The 24,427-nt window shown below is 36.3% G+C and overlaps 1 protein-coding gene across 4 annotated transcripts in view; it reads left to right on the top strand.

The window, feature by feature from the left end:
* The window catches only part of LOC118273021 (schwannomin-interacting protein 1 homolog), a 63,391-nt gene extending 58,444 nt beyond the window's left edge, over positions 1–4,947 (top strand). For all 4 annotated transcript variants that reach the window (XM_050694173.1, XM_035589759.2, XM_050694162.1 and 1 more), the window contains one exon: positions 5–4,947. In XM_050694173.1, coding sequence (XP_050550130.1) covers positions 5–25 — 21 coding nt within the window. In that variant the 3' untranslated portion in view covers positions 26–4,947. The remainder of the gene's footprint in view (positions 1–4) is intronic.
* The last annotated feature ends 19,480 nt before the right edge of the window (positions 4,948–24,427 follow it).

Here is a 24,427-nt window from a genome sequence, read left to right as displayed (position 1 = left end):
CCAGGGGCGTCAAGGAGCAGACTAAGAAAACCAAAGGCACTACTACTAAACCGGCTATGAGGAGGCTCACATCTTTAGTGCACAAATAAGTACACAATATCTTAACATTAGGCTTATTGTAACTGCGATCTATCTATCTAGTACATACACAGGTGGTCACTTGGACATGTATAGCGGTGCGAGAGATAGATATTACACCAACATTGACTAACTATGTAATCTTATATATGGATATTAATACTCGTATGGAAAGAATGAGCGGCAACGATTCTATATACACGTGTCTTTGTAAATACACCACACATTTGACACATATTATGAACGTTTACACTATATTGTAGGAAAAAATACACTGTGTATGGAACTGTTGCATTGACTTCCAATATTCATATTAACCACTTAATACAGCTCTTTCATTGGGTTTTCAACTTAATTCATTACGATATTAAGTAGAAAATCCAATGGCGACTGTACTAAAAAATGGTTTTAAGATCTTAATAAGAATATTCATATACCAGTGAAAAACGAGTATTCATATACGTACATACAGTGGTTGTATATCTATCTTCGCACTGTATTTCTATATTAAATTCGATATTGTCGTACAATTTTTGTGACAGCAAATGTTCAAGGTCGCGGCTGGGACCGAAGCGAATGCAGTGTGGCAATACTGTTGCGACATCGCTTGAGATAAATCTGAGGTAGATGTATTAGTAACGGATACACTTGATTGCATTTACTAGTACGCTGGTAAACATTAAATGGAAAAGGTTCTCAGCAATTATAATAAAATCATTGTTCAGGAGACTGTTTTGAACTTCTTGTAGGTGTTATAATAAATTTAACTATGTCATGATAATTAAGTGACAAACTTTTATCTTTTTAGTTACAATGAATGATATAGCATTCTTGTCTAACTTGAACCTTAAAACCATTACACATAAAAACTGTTTTCGAAGTCTGAATGACTATTTGGCCTCCCAGACAATTGCTTGGATCCTGTGACCTTTCCTCAAACCTTGACCAGATTGACTTATCGAAACGTCAGCTAATTTATTAAAGATGTGGCGACATAATGACAAGTGACAGATGATAGAAATCACAGACGTCCTAAATCCTACAACACATGCGAATAAACATGGATAGAATATCCGCCAAAAAGAAAAATCCGAAAGCCTGCCTGGTCGGAGGATCCTCCTTTTCCAAACTTAGTGGAACTTCACACTGTTCCCTGAAAAGGAAACCAGTTGTAATACATTTCTAGAAAATTTACGAACGTGTTTATTTGTTACATATTATATCACACTACGTCAGATTTTGAGGTCTGTTTACAGTTACATAGCCACATTATCGTCTCCGGAACAACGCCGCGACCCAATTGTTTACACTGCATGATATTACAACAGATATTAGCGCATTATATGTATATACTGGTTCTTGTTAGTAAACCGGACAGTTCCCCTTATTAAAGAAATGTGTATATCAGATTTACTGTATATTCTAATACATGTCCGCTTTAAATAGATACATACTTGTTAACCCACCTAAATATTATATATTTTACATTATTCGCAGATTAGATAAATATTTTTCTTTCAAAATAGTGCTCATTGTTATTTATTGATAATGAATCTATGCCTTTGGTATGAGGAGGCTACTGTGGCAGGATTATTGTTACGCTTCATATGTTACTACTATATTATTAATTAGGTATATTCACAAACTAAAAAGTATGCATTCAGTTAAATAAACAATTTTCTAACAAAGTGCAAATATTGCACAATTTCACAACCTATAAATGGAAGTAACTCAAATTGTGACATCTTGTATTTGGCTGAACGTATACTTGTAACCCTATAGGCTGTCCTCAAATCGGTCATCACTAGCCGGCCGATATCTTACCTTATATCGAGCCTATAGGAGTATAAAATAAAAGATATTTATAATAAAACCTGCATGGTTTGAATTTATCTGTATACGATCTAAAAGTATAAAAAGCAATGCAAAATATTGTAACTGGCAAGTTTTATACGAGCACATTTGTGTATGTGTGTGTATGACTTCACAATGCAATAAGTAATAAAGTTGTTTATACATAGACACCGCAGGATATCCCGTCGAAGGCATAGATGATTATATTTTGTAAACTAGTATACTCACAATATATACAGGTAGGCATGTAGAGATGCACATGCCGTCGATCATGCCCAGTGATCTTATCGGAGGCTTGTAATGAATGTAGTTTACATACTAAATAACTAACGGAATGCAAATCGGCCGCTACCTGCGATTATCTCGTCAGTACACTCATAATTTACTACCTAACAAAATAGACAACCTCTTCCATATTCAATATCAACTCGTTATCAAAAGTAATATATTATGTACTAATTGTATGTCATAGTTGTTTACGATATCATATTCATTCACGTTATATATTATGTCTAATAAAAATGTAAATAAATGCTGCATTATACGTGTTATTATAAATCTCACAGTATTATACTTATAATCACAATATAAGTCCAAATACATATACCATTGTTAGGTAGTACTCTACACGTTTGCATTCCAAAGATCTTCTCTTAAGTGGTTATTTGTTGTGTAATTATAACTATCAAAATATATACATATATCAGCAAATAGAAGTAAATATTTCTTGCCTTATCAAAATAATTTAATCTCGCTAAGCTCTAAGCAATTCGTCGGTGATACATAAACGTTTATTCTATTTACAATAATTTTACAATGTTAATTAGTTATGTACTTACTTGTATCGTTATAACTCTGAGTATGTTATGATCACTTGAAACTTTAAATGCCTGGTTATATGCAAAATATTGCATGCGCAAATATGTATTTGGCAGCGCTTGTAAACTGCGCAATTTTTACGCAAGTAACCTGTACCCTTAGTACGAGTTTGTTTTACGTTGAACTAGATCGAAACGAGAGCGCATTCGCTTTGATTGGTTGATTCATTGGAGCTGGCCAATCAGAGCGCCTAGCGCGGTCTCGTTCAACGTAAAACGAACTCCTACTAAGGGTACTGACCAATATTTGAACCTTTACGGAAGATGAAGTATTTAATGACACCAGTATTTCCATGATTCTCATAGATTACCTTCCTCTAAAAGACAAGGACTAAACGATCAAGAGATTTGCGTCATTTCACAAAGATTAATATACTCAGTTTTATAATGATATTACTTCTAGGTACTGATTGGAATGACACCAATATTATCAGTTTTTCTAAGTATTTATAGGCCTCTAAATTAAAACAAAGGTGTATCATTAACGTTAGTTTATTTGTCGTGGTTTAACAGCTGATTGTTTAGGATATTTTTATTCTTATTATTATTCATGTATTCTTCGTTTATAGCTTGGGATCTCAAGTATTATTCCTACTATTGTGTACCTATTGTATGTTAAGTATCTTTCTTACTTTTCTATATTATGTAGTAAACGTATTGTATGTTATTGGGTATAGCCAGTTTATGAAATACATACATTTCTTGATAACTAGTGCTGGCGTTATCTGATACAAAGTTTTGCTGTGCTAGATTTAGTTACCATTATTGTTAGTTCTATTTTCTTTATGATTTCTTGCATGTATCTAAGATGGTTTTGTGTAACGGGCTTGGTACATTCGCTGTTCTACATCACTTAATTATTGCTGGGAGTAGTACCAGTATTACAACGCATAACTTTGACGCAAGATGCTGTAAGCAAACCATTATCATTCATCCAAGAATGTAAAAATCTGCGTAAATGTGTATCATGAAGAAACCTTTACAAAGTATATGACATAATGTAGTATTTGATGGAATGAGTGTACCGAGCCCAAGACTTTATGTTAACTAAGTACCTTTGTGTCTAAATTGTTTACCACAAGCATACTATACGCATTTATTTACCTAGATGTTATTCCCTAGTTACACACGAACTTAATGTTATAATATCTGAATAATGAAATGTTGGAAATAGGTTTACAAATTATAATAATGCAAATGTGCACCTTAGCCGCACTCCTGTAAGATATAAATGTTCCGTAAGTTATGCAATACTAGTATACTTACATGATATTATTTGTGTAAATTATATTTTTGTAACGTCCACACTCGTTACTGTAACAAGGTGATATTGTCGGGCTGATATTACCTGTATTCTTTAAACGCCACGAAATTGGTATTTCTTTATTCCTTACTCTAGGTTACTTACTATATTTTACGATCATTGGTACAGGTGCACTCGAACTCATTCAAAACATTAATACAATGTATTCATCCTGTTTGCAAATGTTATTCAGATAATCTTCTGAAAACCTGATATTATGACAATTTTATGTCTCATTACAAGTGTGTTAAAAGCTCCATTGACGTTAAAGAACTGTAAAAAATAATTGAATATTCGTCGTTCCATCAATATTATCACTCGATCCATTAATTGGACGATTATAATATGTAAATTATTTATATAAAAAACACATAAACTTGATATTAATAAAAAGTCCTTTGGTATAACTATAAAATTTTGTAAACTTGATGACGACTTATTTAATATATGAGCTCAATATTGAATACATCAACAATAGTTTCCAACATTTTTATATGGTAACTCGTGAAATTCTATATATTTTTGTTAGTGATTGTTACTAAGTTACAGGGAGCAACAGTTGAATTAAACAGAGCTTTGAACTGCTAAATGTATAATAAAATAAATAAAAGAAAATTTATGAAATGTTTACTTATGATTGTCGACAGTTTCATGATAAAGATTAAGTACTTTTTGTTTTTCTGTATTCTGTAATGTTTGTACTGATGTCGGTCCGCCGTATCGGGCCGACTACCGACGTTCGTGGTGATTGAATGCTTGGCGTGCTTATTGTCAACTCTTACCGACATGTGATAAAATATTATTGAATATTCTAAATAAACGGGAAAGTGTTTACATGGACTTTTATTTTGACTACCTTTTCACATACAATTTCAGTGGGGATTATTTGATTAGGTAGAGTCGTAGAGAAAATAACACTTTTCAATAGTGTAATACACTAGTAGGTACTATATTAAACATAACTGTCTCGGTCTCACCTTTATTCCGTGCGATACATGAATTTCGCATGGGCGCTATTACCAGTAGGTACTAAGAATAGTATGAAACTACATATGAGACAATTTAAAATAATTCTAGCGATTGAAAGTGGACCCTACTTCAGCTAGGATCCCAGCAATCCATCTGTCAATCATCAAAAATACCTCTATAGGTACACAAGATGGATGTAATTAGTTGTTTTAGTTAAGATCTCTAGATTTTACCATTTAATTCATGATTATTCTCTGCTGGAAAGGTTCTCTTCTTACCAAAGTTCTTACGGTATCGAGAGTATATTTTTAAAATACTAGCCAGAGACAGTGTGAAGCAAGACTCGCCCTATATATGCCACTAATAAAATAACAGAAGAAACTGGCGAAAACTTGACGGTATGTCATGGTATCGGTCCCTTCAGAGTATTATAGGGGTTGATATTAATGATAATTAATTTAATTGGCAAGAGACCACGTCTGTTTTAAGCTATTCCTGAAAAAATAATTAGTAGTTACATCTATCTTCATACTTATAACTAAGTATTACCTACACACTACTAAAGAATCCACTTAAATATCAATTACAATCTACACAACAATGAACAAAAACAAATAAACTATTAAAACACTTAAAGCATTATCTATTTATCTCTCTATGGTGTCAATTCCCACAATTCTTTATAATGTTGTATGGTCAAAAACATGGCTGACCCCAAATTGAAACAGTCACCTGCACGCCCAGGTGCGTACGCGCAATTAATATCATCCTCTAATAATAGATACACCTCGCAACAATAATTTATTTGTTTTATTGTCTTTATCGCTAGCGAAGAATTCGACACGTTAATCGCATAAACCGTAAATATATTGTTTCCTTCCTTTGTCGCGAAATGTTTCAAAATAATAATTGAACCAATTCTTTATCTAAATTGAAAATATAGAAGATATTGGAGTGCTTTTGTTTTATTTTATGGGGTGTATTAATTGTGTGAATAAACACATTTGCAATCTTATCGTTATTTATTAGACATCAACAGTTTGGGGCAAATTAATTTCCTGTGGGAACTAATGTAGTATCTCTAGCATTTTCTTTTTTAACTAAGTGTTGCGAGAGTGGTTTTTAATTTAGAAGATAATTATATTTTTAATTATTCAATCATTATTAACTATCTGTAAATTATGTTTTGCATTAAGGTTTTGTTTATTTATGTCCTATTACCTCGTTGTATCTCGTTCATTACTAGGCAGGTATTTACTATCTACACGTTGATTAGTTTACTTTAAATTATAAATGCAAAAGTTTGCATTTATGTGTAAGTTTGTTACTCAATCATGTCAAAAGGGCTGAAGGGATCGGGATGAAATTTGGAACAGGGGAAGATTATGGTCTGAAATTATACATAGGCTACTTTTTATATCACGGGAACGCGGGTAATGCTGACAGAAGCTAGTATCTACTACCTAAGCGCACACATACTTACTTACCTATGTACATCTAGTGTGATTTATCGTCTGATTAGTTCGTGCGTCATGTGTTGTATTTATAACCGTCGAAGCTGTTAAAGTTATCGTGGCAGTGATCGGCTTGAGGAGCATGCAAATCACCGCACTTGGGCAGGAGCGGCAGCGGCATGCGGGCCCTCCCTGCCATACACTGTCAGGGGAGACGCGGCTTATATTTACATAATTAGCTTTATAACATCCATACTTCATGTTTACCAGTTGTCGATGTTGTTAGTATAATCTATGTTCTTTGCTGTCATATGAATTATCTACTAATACAAAGAACTACTGGTTTTTTTTCAGATCTGGAGTCTGGAATTGTGCTCAGTATATGGCAATAGGCACACCCCCTATTACATTCGACTTATAACACTTATAAAGTGCCGTAATGTGCATCTCTGCCTACCCCTTTGGGGATAAAAGGCGTGACGTTACGTTACAAAGTAAGTAGCTACTTAATTCATTTTACTCTCATTTCAGTGATGATGACTAGAAGGCAGTTTAATGAATAGATAAATTCAATTGATTTTTTCCAATTGTTTAGACGCATTATGTACCTCACCTACGACACTAAATATAGGTACTAAAAAAGTTAATCTATTCAATAGTATAATTAAGGTATTGTTTTGACAATAACTTGATTATAATTTTGAATATTAAAATATTTTCTCTTAGTAGGGACTAAGAGAAAAAGTTTGTGTATAACTGTCGTCGAATAAGGAATTACACCTGTGTCAAGTGTACGCACCAAACAAAATGTCATAATTACCTGTCTATAAAAGTATCTTTCATATTATTGAGAGGTGTGTAGGAACCTAATATGTGATTGATTAAATAAATCTATTCCTTCTAAAATGAAATGTATAAAACATTTATTAGAAACATTTGCAAGCCTTGTTGCAATTAGATAACACTTTTGTCGATATAACAAAAGGTGTTCTTCGGAAAAAGGGACTTTAATGCAATATAATTAAAGCTTAATATAATTTTAGTTACGAAGGTATAACATAAAAAGTGTTTATGGACTCTATAGTAGAGTAGCTAGTACACACAAAAGTATTTGATTAACACGCATAAATTGTAAGTTTTTCGGTCTCATAATTTTCACACCTCATTTTATGTAAAACTGAAGGAAGGGCTAGTTTTCCCCGCTATCACTCCGATAGCAAGCTCTAGAGTTCAATGTCAGTGGTAGTAGGGTCGATTCGCGGTCGAGCCATACGGGCGCCCGGTGACGTCCACACATTGTTATTGTTTATAAAACCTCACCGACAGATCATAGTCGTTGACAAGTAATTTTGAAAAAAAAAAGTAATTTCAAAATTTTGCACGCTTAAAATTGGCTATGAGTTATAATCCGTGTAGGGTGAAGCACAATGAACCCCATCAACCGAAAAATGATTAACTAGCGATTACACTGACGGATGGGCGGCGCGCGCGCACTGGCTTCTCTAACCACAGAGCTAATAATCTATTACAGTTTGCTTTCAGTATGCTAATGTTAGAGGAGAAAAATTGTTTGGTTAGTTACTTTGTGGCTAGAAAAGGTCTAATTTACTTGATTCCCTTTTAAAAATAATTAACTGGTTATATATGAAGAGAAAACTTGTAGAAACACCAAGACTATGAATCGTATAGGTTAATTTGTGTTGATGAAAGCTTAATCAGTAAATTAAACAATATTTTTTGGAAACCAATTCATACTATGACGTAGGCGTTAAGGAAGCCAAGTCCTGTCTGTCCGTCTTACACACTATAGTTTACAGTTTCACCGGTGAGTGAGCAGAGCGTTGGATGCGCGGGCGCACGTGCCGCGACATATGGCGGCGCCATACTGTTTGTTTGCCAATCATAACGGACATATTTCATCAGATAACGGCCCACCGCCTCCGACATATTGCTTCCATCTAAAACAAAGTGTAACAATTAAAATGTCGACACGTTATGGAATTAATCTCGCGAACGATTCGTCATGGCTCTCATCAGAGATGTGACTGCATGAGGGGGAATCTCTATAGATGATCGTTAGTAATAAACGACAATATGCTGGTTTGGAAACTTGTGCCCAATTATCGTGTCTGAATTGATTACTTAGGATAATTGATTGCGTGATGAGAGTAGATTAGAATGATGTAGTAGATCTTTCTTTGTTTGAATTGTCTAGTTCTAAAGAGATGTTGACAATCTACCCATTTTACAATATTAAAGCTGTACTTTCATAAAACAAATAGATAAACTCTACAATAATCATTTTACTATTAGGGATACATGAATAACATGGATCTATTAATGTAAGTAAACAAATAGCAAATTACCTAACTCAGTCAGAAGAAGTGAGAAGTTTAGCAGATTTATGTTAGATCTACTAAAAGAACGATCTTCATTTAGAACTACCATAGCAACAAAGTAAACAATACCAATTTGCAAAATAAAAAAAAAATCTTCTCTGATTTCACGTCAACAACTTAATGTACAAACAAAATAATAAACAAATATACCTCAGCGACCAACACATTCGCGTGCCGACGTGTGTAACTCCGTAACGGTACATAAACTCGTAGTTTTAAGTGCAAACAATTATCCTAACACCAGGCTCGTCCCTTGGTTAGGGTCCCCGTTCATTGAATGATACCAATTGATATAACCTGTAATTTTGAGCTGGCACGGGCGCGGGCGCATGGCGGCCACCATATGGCGCGTCATCGTCAGCGATTCGAGGGACGACCATCAAACCTTGCAGACGGTAATACGAAACATGGATGTTTCATACTAGAACTGCCGGAATTTTGTCGTCAATAAATTATATTATTTTTATTCATATATATATGTAGGCGTACTTGGAGTCATTTAATGGTTACTTAACAATTGTTTTCGGAACAAAATTGTTACTAAGGAATAGTTTAAGTACTCAACAAATGAATCTGACTGCCGCACTCAGAAACCCATGCTAAGGACTAGGTTAAGTAACCATTAAACGACTCTGAGTACGGCAGTGAGTACGACAGTAAGCGCGCCTTAACTTTTCTTAATACCAATGGATGGTTTTATGTGATGTTTAGACAGTCGCTGATTGGTGATAACAAGTGATAAGTACTGCTATAATGGTGGTAGAGTATGACGTTTTCTTTTCGATTCCGCACCGAGTAAAGAGGTTACATTTAGTTATAGCACAGAGTCTAGAATTGTCTTAAACTAACTTTGTGATTAGAATCGCCCCTAGCTTGCAATAGGTGTTCAGATAGAGCCCAGTAGGGCTGATGATTAATCCGGAGCTGCGGACTACCTAGCGGGTTTACCGGGGCTCTGGCTCGACAAGCAGGAGTAGGAACGGGTTGGTTTTAGTCAGTAAGAGTTTGAATTGTCTCTAACTTTGTGATTAGAGAAGTCTGAAAAAAGCTTGCAATAGGGGTTGGAACATAACGAATGAAGTAGCTAGGAAATAATATAAAATATGTATGTATGTACTATAAAACCACGTAAGGTTGTAAATTTTATTTATTTCTGTAATTTCAGCTTTTGCGAGCTAGGAAAAAATATAAAATTAAAAGACTCATCACTTAAAACACCTGGATTTTAGATTTGAATTAATATTGAATACCTAACAGCGGCAGCGTGGGGATAATTAATTTAACTAGAATTGAGACGCCTTAGCGTACCTATGTGGTGATGTTTTCAATTCATTTTAATATTAACATGAGAGATAAACTACTAACTAGAACTGGAAATCATAATTATGAATATATTTATGCGTTAACTAATCTCTATATATAAAAATCAATTGCTGTTCATTAGTCTCGCATATATAGGTAATTAAAAAATGATTGCAAACACATATAATAATTTAATATAATGTGAATGTTTAAAATAAAGTTACCTTTTGTATGATTATGACAATAAGTATACAAATAAGATTCTAGATAGGTAAAACTAAAGCTAAATTTAATTGTACAAAGTTTGCGGGGTCAGCTAGAGTTATATTTATTTATTTTGAAATATAAGTATTCCATTGTTAATAAATATATGTATTGGACATAATTTGACCTGCAAAGAACACGAGCTATGCAACCTGCATTGCAACAACACACGACAATGCAGTTAATAAATTAAACATCAAGCTATCCATATATTATAGTGATTACTTACCTACTGAAATGCTAAAGGTGTTGCCAGTAAATAAAAACGGTCTGAATAAATTTAACTCGGGAATCATGCCCGATCCAGTAACAAAGTAACTAGAGCCGCACACAGAGTTACCCCACGACTTTTTTGAATAACGAAAAAGTTCTTGGATTTTTTAGAATATCATAAGGCATCTTATAAAAACTGTCGCGGTTTTGTTTTACACATGACTCTTAGTGGAGAAAGTTTTATTGAGGGCCCCCATTAAAAAAGTTACTAAAAAAACTTCATTCAGTAGAAAAAATATGTTGTCTACCCAAAATAGAGGAATACACAATTAATCTTTTTTTTTGTAATCGTTGCAGTATGTTAACAGGTGAACAATAGAACATTAATATATTTATTATACAATGTCCCTTCATAATATACCTATTAGAATTAAATCTGCGTCCACGCATATTGGTCTACGATAGACCACGCGATCGTTGATGTCTTTTGTACTGCGCTTTACGCGTTCGAATTTTATGCAACATTTCTGCGAATAAATGGTCCAATAAAACAAATTAGGGTATAAAGATAGAATCATGATCAAATGACGAAACATCATGATTATTATTACAGTTGTGTACTTTAAACAGTTACATACATGTCAACAGAAATATACCGCATATACCTACTCGTCTATATATTAAGTTTTTCAAAAATATTCACGTAATACAAAGTCACTGATTGGTACCAATAAACAAATGATAGAATCCTCTAATACATAGCTTAAAGCAACAAGCATAATAATTTACATCGTGGGAAAATTCGTTGTGAACATGTTAAGAATAAAATAAAGTTACGTACTCGACGGTTAGCCCGGATCCTTGTTCACCTTCCACCTAATGTTATATTGTCATTATGTAATGTACTAAGTTACATAACCACTATTTCTAAGTGAATTCCCATGTTCCGAACACGTGTGTGTTTTATTAAACCACTGAGTCAATTGGGTGTGAAACCAACCTGTTTCGTATGAAATGGAGAGTGAAGGCATGCGTCATATATACCTGGAAAATGTTCTAAGTGCTCCCTGGGGCAATCGTTTGCCGTTATAATAGTTGCAAAATGTTATAACATTGATTTCATTGTTTCAGATGACAAGTTTTATATGTGTGATTTTGACAAATCTGTAAGTAATTATTTAAAATCATTTATTATCTGTGGTTGTGAGTTGCGGACTGTCTGGCGGGTTACCGGGGCTCCGGTTTTAAAATGCATGAGTTGGAACGGGGTGGTTTTAAGTCAGTAAAAGTCAGACACTCCCACTCGCCTCTCTCAAGGCGGGAGAAGAGATAGATTGATTTTCCACCCTAAAAAAATCTATGGTTGTATCATAACTGCGGCCTTTATATTTGTAATCAATTCGCTTACAAAGTTCTATACTAGTTACCTATGTGGTGATTGTTACGTTAGGAATGAGAAATTTTGGACATGGATTCATACCATGGGATATTTACCATGTTTTATGAGTTTTAATTCATGTTAGCAAGTTTCAACAAGCAGTTCAACGTTTTGAAATATAATAATTTTAGATTGAATTGCAGAGTTATGGAAATCTTACAAGTTGCTCGGTTGACTATTAAGTTGCATGGTAACATTGTAGTTTAAGCACCATACACACTCATTCCTTAACAATGAAAGAAGAAAGAAAGAAACTAATTACAAAAATATCATCGTTATTGCTTTTAGTACTTAACTTACATTGTAGTTGTTTACTACTATAAAACTTCTAAAGAGTGGATACCAAACCGCTCTAGTACTCTATACTTTTCTATAGCTCAAAGGCAAAATAAGTAAAAATCAGTAAAATATTTACATACTAAACGTGCGCACGTATATTGAGGATGATGGCTGACAGTCAATGGGTAATTACTACAGATGCGATCTCACTAAGTAGATAGCTAGACAAGCTATAAATATATCTATCTAGTTAGAATTTGCAACTTTGTCCTTTTGTCTCTGTAGGTAGGGACTAAACATAATAAGGATAAAGGATTGTAATAAGATATCCTTTAATTTTTTTATTAGTTCTATTACTGAGATTATTGTCTTGTTCTATAAATCTCGTAACATTTAGAGCCCTACTTCTCAGTATTAAAGGATCACTTGCATGCAACATTACATCATAAATCTTGACTAACAGTTGTTAGTCTAGACTAAGTTAAGACATTTAGTCTTTAGGCAGGCAACCTAGTAAGTGGACAAAGAAAGTACAGTAGACGCATAGGCTTGTTGTCTGTCGATTAACTCTGAAAGGTGGCCGGCGACACGCGACGTGCGCCCGGCGTGCGGCGTCTCGACACCCGCGCTGCGCCCGCGCAGTGCCGCCCGGCAGCGGCTAGATCCCACCACTTACCGGCTAACCCATTTATACGCTGCGTTGAAAACAGGACTAAATGAATTAATGCAAATTTATACTATAAAAATTGTCGCAGGTGCGCCAGGACGAGTTCCAGCCATCGTCGGATTCGATTTAACGCGCTTGCGCCGCGCGAAAGTTTTATTTATAACCACGTAGCCTGCTCAGCCATTACGCGCTACAAGCACTTGCGATTTGGCGAAAAATTATATTCACTTTCTACCTATTTTATGCTACAAAATAACAGTTCCTTCTTACTTGAATTACTTAAATTAAATTAATTGTTATAATTATGTGTATTGTATCTATACAGCGTAAGTCTATTTTTCTGATTTACTGAAATCAATTAATGACCTCAACTAGGTTTCCAGTAAAATTACTATTAACTTGGTTTTTATAATACGCAATAAAGTTATTTTATTCAGTTCAAATGTGGTTATTAAATTGTGATTATTAAATACCTAATTGGTTGCTATGAATACTTCCAGATTATGACTTTAAATGTATGTAATTGAAATCGTAAAATTTTTATCTTCTTTGGTAAGAGCTCGCCGTCAAAGTGACATTGAAATTAAATAACTTCTTCATCTGGTAATTGCTGTAATACAAACGATAACCAGACAACATATACACGTTTTATGAGCGAGTACAACAGCATTATGTACTTACTATAAAAATCTGTTTTGTTCAAGTACATAACTGAAAAATACGTAGATACATAATGTAGATAAAGATTCGTTATAGAAATAATAAAATATTTCATTCATAGTGTTAGAGTTACATTGCTTACTTACCTAGACAGGTTGCGCAGTGAAGTCCGTTGGATCATAAAGGCGGCGGCAGATGTTGCGACTGCGACTAGAGGACGCAGTGAGCCGCGACGCGTCGCCTCAGTACGCGACCGACGCGACTACTTGTCGCACAATCATAACACATGAAATTCATGGTCGTAGGCAGTGTAGGCACTTAATTGAGGCTTTGTTGTCACAGCCACATGCCGTCGCCGACACTTAATTGCGATTGGCTTCAATAATTACCAGACTGAGTGACCGTGGCGAGCCATTTATCTGAAAACATCTTTATTACATTGTTGACAGCTTCTGATAGACAAAGAGACTGCACAATTTCCTTTTAAACAGTTGGTTTTTAAGCTTTTTCCGTAATTAAACAGTGAAGTTTACCCAGACGGTTCTCAAATATAGCTGGCTGACTCTATTTATTCAAGTGTACAATCTGAAAAATCTCTTGCAACAAATACTTTTTTCACTGACTTACATTTCTTTGGAAATATGCACTAATACGATAAGCGTGCTATGCAAATGTTTTACTACTGAACTCAAACAGTGGCAGTCTTTTGTTCATTCGCATTCGCACAGACTGTTCGTAGCTATTATTAAAATTACCAGTTGCATAAAGTCTAGGTCAGTAGTCCATTTAAAAATATTTTGTAGCAATCTAAGTGAGTAATAATATAGTACTCTATTGGTGTTAAATAAGCAATTTAAATAAAGAATATTGTCTGTAATGCATTATGATTTAACTATCGTAACGTTATTTAATAGGTACTTTGATTTTAATTTCATACTAGTTGAATGAGACTCACTATTACTATAAATAGATTAGATAGAGGATCCTTCTTCGTAACTAAATTATGCATAAGTTTATAAATTGCGTTGATCGTGATACCGCGTACATTTAGGCGGGTAATTTATATGTCGATCGCCAATAATTATTGGTATATTATGTTAATTTATTGGAGGACTCATAATGCTACGGGTGTGTGCAATCATGGCCGATACCGTTCTATACCATAGTTATCCATAAAATCTTGAAATTATCGTCTGATTCGAATAGCATCGTCGTACAACTCGTACATACAATTTATTGTTGCAGTATGAAAGCTTAGCACTGGCACTCAGCTTACGTTTTTGCATATCTTTACGTACATTTAAATGGAATCGTTAAAAGCATTTATGATATCAAGTTAATACAGTCGTTGACATTCCTATAAAATGTTTCTCTACAATATAATACAGATAATCTGAATGAATTGTTTTAGATTATTTAGCACAAAAGAAAATAAAGGAAAATCACTGAAACGTAAGTACCATTTTCCTCAGCGTGTTCCTTCTATAGAAATAATTTTTCAGAAAAAAAAATACTAATTGCACGTACAATTAAAAAATAAGTAGCAAAAACTGAGTGTCACCTATATTTAGTATGCACATTGCGCACCTTTCGATCAGAATAAAAGTTATAGGGAAAATATTGGCGATGAAAATAAACGCTTTTTTAATGTTACATGCTTCAAACATAAATAACTGTTTCATAAAATGTGAATAATTTAAGTTCTATAATTTGAATTAAAGGTTATTAAAAATTAAACATGAACACTTTTCTTGCGGAGTGTACTCAAATAAAATTTCCGTCGAGAAGATTAAGCGGTCAACGGTGGCGCGGCGCAAACGCATGTATGTATGGAATGGTGTAACTTTGATACGTTAACTGAATTTTGTATGCTTAGCAAGCAAGGCCTGATACCCAACTAATGTGGGATAATTATCGACTTGCATTTTTCAAATAACTTGCATGAATTAAAACTTGTTTAAAAGTAATAATGCGATGGGCTCTTTACATAAACATTTCGTATGCGAACATGCTTAGTGAATGGGAAATCTCTTTGCGTTCGAGATTATTTCTTCATTCGCCAAGAAGAATTTCTATAATTTGCATAACGACTAGTATTTTTACGTTTATTGCATAAACAAGAGATGAAATCTTCATGATCTTGTCTGATAGACATTACTATGTAAAGTTATTGATCCTTGATCTTTACGATTTTCATTGATAGCTTTTTATAGATACAGAAATAATGTTGAAAACCAATAATTAAATAAACAATTATACAAGAACACAGAAGGTTAAGGTCTGTGCACAAAGCACATCGTGTATCATGAACAAACAACTACCAGATGACCACGTATCGCCCGATGATCCAGGTTACAGGATCTAATGACGTCAGCACAGGCTTAATGTCGTGTAGTGGTTGAAAGTGAAGATGAGCCCGAGGCGACACGGTGTAATGGTGAAGGAATGGGGCATGCGCAGGCGCGGTGCGGCGGGAGCGAGCGCAATGTGTGCGCGCGACCTTTTGCGCGTAATTACTAGGCGCGTGCGCTCTCTGGCCAGTCGCACGCACCGTTCGCTGATACCCGCTACCCGCTGCCTGCTTACATATATGGAAACAGCTACTTTACAACACACTCGCCCTTTGATTAGCATTTTTTGTATTTGATTTTAATCACACTGGTTAACAAAGTGTTTTATTATACTCGGTTGCTTTTTATCAATAACGACTGAAACGTTGCTTATGTTTTGTTGCCGCCAACATGACTATTGACGTGTAATTAATCATTGAAGTGCTTGTCTGTCGTGTGTTTACAGCATAATTTAATAAAACGGTCAAGATTACACGTTGACAGCTTTTCGATACCGTGATAATAATGTAGATTTAAAAGGTTCACTTGATATGACAAGTTGGATTGAATTAAACCGATTGACTTATTAACAATTATCTTATTCTAACAACGTTATAACTGAATATCGCTACTTACTTAGTAGTAATTTATTAGAATAGGTTATAATGAACTAAAATGGTTCAATAAATACCTAACTAGCTAGAAGTGGGATTACAATTCTTTATTTAAAACTTTTGGCACACATACAACGCCTAGGAAGACATAGCTTCATATCTACTAGTATATGTTTAGGTGGTAGAGAAATTACATGGTTACTTACAAATATTTAGAGCCGAAACTATAATAACCAATATCGATACAAAATTTTCAGATTAAGATAAATAAACTATTTTTCAAATTGGTTCAGTACAATTAAGCCATCAAATCTTTTCTCTTTGCTAGCTGCTATTAATTCTAGTAATTAATTGGTGAGGATGAAGAAAACACTATATTGTTAAGGATAATAGAATATTTATTTATAAAGGTGTAAATGCATCAACCAATTACAAAAAATATTATAACAATACAATACAGGTTCAACATTTTGCATTAAAAGTGAAAATAAAATAAATGTGTTCATCCATTAAATACATGAACCGGGGTCTATCAAAAGTTATTAATATGCAAATCAATTTATTTAACTTTTGTAATAAATGTAATTACGATTTTACGACCAAATATAAATCGCAGTTATTAAACGTTTCATTAAGTCATTTTCAATATACATGATTACTTGAGTAAAATGGACAGAAAATGGCGACGCGTACTCAAAATAGCAACCGTAAAGAAGGAACGGTCTTGTTCATGGATTAATGATGGCAATTAAATCGGTTCACCCTGCCGGCGCTAGGCGGCGCGGCTGATGCAAATAATCGTCTGGAGTCTCCGTCCAGAGGCTTGTTTTTTGCTATGTCACTGTCTCCCAGTTTCAATGTTGGTATTTATGAAAATCATATTTCTTGCAAAGATCTATTTATTTGGAATCCTGATAAATAATGTATTATTCAGATTTATAGATATTACGTTTCGATAACAATCATCTGATTAAGTACCTTGCCTAGTACCAGTAGAAAAAAATACTTAATTTTCCTAAATATTGCATATCACCTTGTCCTAAATGTCTACGTTACGTAGAATTATTACATATTTCCAGCCTATAATAATGCTTGCTATCAGGAATTTGGTAATCACTTACTTTCCTGAATTCCAGTTTAAATTTTCATACTAACACTGAAACAATTGTCCGGTTGCATTTATAAACTTTAATTAAATTAGTTTCTATGCTTTCTAAGCTTTTGGATGTCCGAATCGTTTGGAAGCTCGAAGACTGTCAACTATATCAATGAAACGTGTCACACACTCGCGTCGTCTTTTTTCATATTAATTCACGATAAAATCATATAATTAAGGTACTGGTACAGAAAGCCTTTGGCAAGAACATGAGTGATGTTCTTATATCACGCCAGTTTTCGCTTTATTATTCGGATTAACTCTCACGCTTAACTGCAATCTTAAAGTAGATAATTTTAATAACATCTTGATGATCAAACCTTACCACGAACCTTTTTAAGCACTCGCTAACGATCTAGAAAATTAAATCCCTACAAAATGAATAGAAAATCGAAATGCCGTTACCTGTCGACCGTTTTATAATTACTCGATAGTGAGAGTGGATACACACTTACTTACAGAGTGAATTATCGTGGGCCGCTTCTCAGATTGGAATCAATTAACTGGAGGCGACGCGCTCCCGGTCCCGGAGTGGCCTTCGCGCCACCTGCCGCCTGCTCCCCGCCGCGCGACCTGCCAGCCTGCCCGGCCCAGAGCCACCGCGCCCCCCGCGCCGCCTGCCGCACCGGTCTCCGGGACGGGGCTTCTTCACAACCGATGGTTACCGCTAGCTGGTCACCCCGCGTACTTATCAAAGGCGCGTGATTGCCCATTCATTATCCGCCAGCAAAATCGCGGCACCTTTGGCGGTTAATTGCGCTAACCCAATTTTTTGTATCTGAATTTCGAGTTGTCGCTCGGCCCTCGGGATACCACATTGCGAACTTTATTTCAATTGTTACGTATGTACAAGAACGTTATCCCGTTAAATAAAAATACAGCTCTCCAGATATTATTTTATTCTGTACACTTACACGGTCGTTTATATAAAATATAGATTATATATATTTGGAACATTTTTTTTTTTTTTTTTTTTTTCAGGGGGAAAATCATCCAATGACTTCTCCCACCTTGGGCGAGGCGAGAGGGAGTGTCAGACTCTTACTGACTAAAAACCACCCCGTTCCTTCTCCTGCTTTTCGAGCCGGAGCCCCGGTAAACCCGCTAGGTAGTCCGCAGCTCCGGATCAGGCATCAGCCCTACTGGGCCCCATCTGTGGTGGTCTGATGGCTCTTTGAGGCGCGCGCGGAACGCTACGCGCCGTACGCACGGGTCTGGTTCTGTTCGGGCGGTGAGCTACCCTTACTCGCCGCCCGCAGGCCCGCACTTACGGTGGCCGGAGATCGTCCCGCGATCCCCGACGCCCGGAGTGTCTCTCGCGACGGCTGGGGCGTGAGGAGGTTTGTTCTCTCACGCGCCCCGCCTCCTCCTTAGCTAGCATGACTGCTTCGCAGAAAGAGGAGACGGCATCCCAGTCCCTCTCGCTCCGCACCATGGCCTGAACCAGTGCCGGGCGCGAGAGGTCGCCGTCGCCGACCACATCCCTGAGGACTTGGCGGTACTCAGCCCACGCAGGGCACACCGCCACCGTATGTTCTACCGTGTCCTCCGGGCGATATATTTGGAACATGGATTGAGATTTATTGGTTTTCACGTACTACCTTTTTGTTGTCGGGTTCACTCGATTGCATACGATAATTGCCTTTTAGTACTGAATCATGATTCGCAGCTGACTCGCGGCGTCGTGTACGCGAGCCCGAAGGATGTAAAAGCATGATTTACCAACAGTAGTTAAAACACTCATTAAGCGGACATGAGCGGCGACCGCAGCCGCCGCCGCGGGGCACGCGTTAACTCGCCCAGACATCTTCACTGAGCCAGCGCTGCAAGTATTGCGAGCCGCCCAAACCAGACTGATCGCTGTCCCCACAAATAAAACCCGAGCCCGTTTAATTTACTTATTTTATATTCCAAGTTCATAAAAGATTTAATTTTAATTACACTTTTAATTTATATTTTATTTATTCCATAAATAAAGCACTGTCAGCTCATACAAACCCTTAATGAAGAGTTAGCTTTAGATATACATACTTATATTTATTTCAACTCAGACGCAGACACGCAATTTTCCAAATTAAAGAATCCATACTTTTTACGGACAGGCATTATGACTTAGAACTGTTAGACGGATGATTGTGGAGAATTAGGTACGCAAAAACAATATTTTCCGTTTGTGAAATTATTCTTAACTTTGGAGCTTCGAGGGCATCGCTACGCGCTAATTTTTATATTATAAAGTACGGTTACCTAGATGTAGGTAAGTTGAACTTCAAATTGCTAACATGGGGTGAAACTGTAATAAGTCAAAGTCGGGGTAAAATAGTGAAATAAAAACGAAAGACCAGCAGGATCTAAAATTTCGGTATTTCAACAGTGATCTCCAAGTCACCTCACAAGCGTAGGGATTATGTCCAATCCCCTCTAAGGGTCTTAAGATTAAGGTCTTTGTTTAGCAGAAGACGTACCTATGATAATGGTTGATGATAATAATTATCAAAATTGGTATTGGTGATTGAGTACGGTAGCGACTGATTTCTAAGATGAAGAACACAAGCAAAATATTTCATCGTGCAGGTGACTTAAATATTCCTTTTGAACCAATTCCTATTCAAGCAAAAACAAAGATGTTTACAAAAGGTTACTTAAAAGGCAGACCCTCGCTATCCATGCCACATAATTATTATAACGTGAATAGACGAACAGGTATGTCCAAGTACGTGAAATGTGAAAACAAGACATACATATTTAGGTTGAGGGCTGGTCTAAAGACCCGAGAAATCCAAGTATGGTAAACGTTATAAAAACATAACACGGGGGCTTAATGCACCTTTCCAATCAATTACCAATAAATAGCGTATAAGATAGGCTAGAGGACGACCGCGGCGACGAATTCCGCGCTTCACTGCCTGAAGCGTGCGCCTACTTTTTGCAATGGCAGGTGCAAGCGCATATGCTATTAAATTGTCAAAGAATACACGTACGCATGCCTGTGTATGCCTCTGATAGCTCCCAATAATCAAAAGTCAAGTGAATGCCTCCGTTCTTTTAAAACACCATAGACGCGATTGCAAGGCCCTACTTATGCGCTCACGCAAACTCTCGCGTTCAGCCGTCGCTCGGTTACCGCAAACCTTAACTGCTGTACCTTTAATATTATAATAATTTATTAATAAAAGCTGTATAAATATGAATATCTGAAATGTGAGTTTTTGCTGAGGACTCGTGCACTCATTACACAATTACACACGCAGTAATCGCAAACCGCAACATAGCAGCAGTGCGCGGCGCGGCGCGGCCTCGGCTGCGGGAACATGTGCTGACTCAATATGGGAGCGCGTAAGAATGATCGCAATTAGCGGAGAGGAGCGCTGTTTTTCGTCGTAATGAGCGGGCGTGTCGTCCATGCCACGCCGCGCCCGCGCCACAATACGCTTTGTGCGCATGCGCACACTTCGCAAGCTTTTACGGTTTCAGCCAGCGCCCGCCATATGACTCGGCGCAGTCGCCACCTAACTGTAGGCCCCCAACTGCTAAGATATGCAAATTGATACTGTTCCTTCATAACGGGTGTTTAGACCATAAAACTACACAGATTGTCAAGAATTCCTTTCCACAGATTGTTAAAATTCATGTATGTAATGTAATTAGTGGCATGCAACCTTCTACAGATAAGATTTTTTACTATATTAAAGAGAAATTAATTAAATCAGTAGGTACTATGCGTTACATGGTTTTCTCCATTAGATATATTTATGTACATATCAGGTATTATCCACTTGACTACATACTTATCAATAGCTTTTGACAAATATCGTATAACTTTGCTTAATGCTTATATTGTAAAACTTTCAGTTTTGATTACTGGATAGAAACAAAGCCTTATTTATCGTTAAAGTCCGTTCAGTAATCCATAATGAAATAGAAAGAGCAACTGAAAACGCGTATATACCTACTTCTTTACTTCTTGCGCAACCGAACTACCGTTTTCTTAATAAAAGAATCCTTAGAGAAAGTGTTCGATAAATAAAGGAGGTATCTAGTAGCCGACACGCACGCGCAGGCGTTCCAATAAATCCGTTAAAGACACATGGCGCGGGCGCAGGCAGCGCGCCGACTCGCGTGCTGAATCTTGTCTTCAACACTGGGGTGCGCCTTAGACGCGACACCACTCGATTCCAGTTTTATCGACAACTTAGATTTTATTATTAGAAATTTAAGTACGTTACATGCAAATCTTACAAAACTATCAAAGTTTTGAAAATGGTTATTGGAGCTTTTGGGAAAAGCTTAACTTTGTGAAACGAACGAACGAACTTTTTTACATCTGTTTAATTAAACTAATCCAAGTAAAAGAAATCATAATGTTCTAAGTAAAAAGAAGCAGCTGACTCAAATAACTATTCGAGAAAAACTCTACTAGTTTCAAGTCACGCCAGGACTCACATTCTTGAGTTCGCGACCGAGAGACCTAGTAGAGATTCTTTTCGAACAGTTTATATAAGTAAACCGAACAATACCTCTTTGATCCAATGTCTTAACTGTTATAGGGTTCCGTAACTTTTTATACATCTTTATATTCAATGAAGTGTTGCTTACATAAAACACACATAAATAAAAATTTTTAGCGTAAACGTATTTCTATCTTGTAATGAATGATAATTTCAAACTCCTATGTCCAATAGAAAACCTTTAAATAACATATTCACATAAAGGAATGCACAAAACTCTACAAGTGACTACTTACTGAATGGAATCCACATCTAGTAACCAATACAAGCTGTAAAACACGACATTAATTAGCTCCGACATACCAGCATCTTCATTAGGATTCCTTAAAGCGTATCATTTTAATTCATTTTAAAATGCTCTCTTAAAGAAACACCTACGTAAATAATAAGTAAATTATTGAAATTCCAAACTAGATATAACACAGTAAAATATAGTCTAGAAATTAAAAGAAATAAGTTTTAATGTAGATTTTTTATGTCCAAATTCCTAAATACTGCTACATTTTAAAGTCACCAGTCAAGTACCTAGCTAAAAGTATGAAACAACACCTAGGTAGGCTATGTGACTAAATCAGCGGTGTGTCGATATCTAAGTCGGAACAATGGGCGCATCCCTAAGCCGCAGCCACCTGCCACCCGCACCCCTACACTATATTTTATTCCACTTAATCGTCCTTTCCGTTATATTACCTGTTTTTATACATACCTACTTAAAGCAAATATTCTTGTTCCTATAAACGCTGCAATGTCTGATCGTCCTATTAACTATAATAGACACTTTTAATTGAGAATCTATAAAAGGTTTCGCGAACTGCTGGCCGTATAAGGGATAAGCATTCATCATGGAAGCCGTGGCTCTCATCTGCCCAATTAATAAAAGTTGACTGTAAGGAATGGCGCACGGCGACAGCGTCAGCCGCCTGCACTGCGCCTGCGCAGCACCGCAGCGCCGCGCGCCACTGACCGGTTCTGCACGCCTGCAGCTGAAACATACGCATCTACCCTTCAACTGTTTTATTTTGATTTACTTATCTATCAACCGTGTACTCGCATACTTTATGAACGTGTTTAAGGATTTGCATAGTTTGTATCCACATTTATGTAGGTACATATATCTCCGACACAAATACCAACCTGTCCGCTTTTTGATTTATGTGATAATTTTAAATCACCAACTAAAATTGTAAATAAATAAACTAAATTGAATTCTCCTTGAGATCAGACCAGACTGACTTAAAACGCTTTTATCGAGATTATGAACAATCAGATAATCGACAGGTTGCCATAACTTTGGGGCATCCAAAATTAAAGTTACGACGAACTATGAATGAATAACAAAATCTTATCGGACGTACAATCGTGATATCTTAAACCCGGCTTCATTAATTCACCCAGAAATCGAAATAGAGGCTTTAATTCGTATTTCGAACAAAGGGAGAAAACAAAAACGGCAACAGAAAAAAATAAGGATAAAAAGTGGCGCGGGCGCGTGCCGGGGCGACATGTGCACGCGCCGAGGATCCGCGCTAACGGGCCGTGACGCGCGCCCCCCGCGCCCTGACACGCGCTCGCCGTTATGTTTACAGCCCCCATGCCACCCCTCCCCGCGCCCCCGCGCCCCGCACTGCACGCGAGGCCTGCACTCGCTGAAGCACTTCCCCCACCTGAAGCCTTACGTTTCCTCGTGTAACGAAACACGTAGCAACCAAAGCAGATTATCCAGCTAATTGAATTTCCCGAGATTGTTATTACGATCGCTTGTTCAGCTGGAAATGTGATTAATGAAAGACAATATTCTAATAAGCTGAGAATTCAAGCGTATCGGTAATTCGTTCGTGAAACGTTTATATCCACAGTTTTTCCACGCCAACACCTACAGGATAGGTGGACGTACCACCTATGCGTTATACTAAGTGTGCATGAAGAATTGAAGATACAGGTACTCTGATTTGTTATAAAACTGAAAACGAGAATGAGTATTTGTATTCTGTTTTAGATATGCGTATTCTGTTAAATGTTTGTAAGTTTATGCTTACCTTTGTTTTGTTACTCAATCACGTC

The sequence above is a fragment of the Spodoptera frugiperda genome, chromosome 1 (assembly GCF_023101765.2).
Source record: "Spodoptera frugiperda isolate SF20-4 chromosome 1, AGI-APGP_CSIRO_Sfru_2.0, whole genome shotgun sequence".
NCBI lineage: Eukaryota > Metazoa > Arthropoda > Insecta > Lepidoptera > Noctuidae > Spodoptera > Spodoptera frugiperda.
Note: the sequence above shows the minus strand (reverse complement) of the source record. Positions and strands in the feature narration are given on the sequence as shown.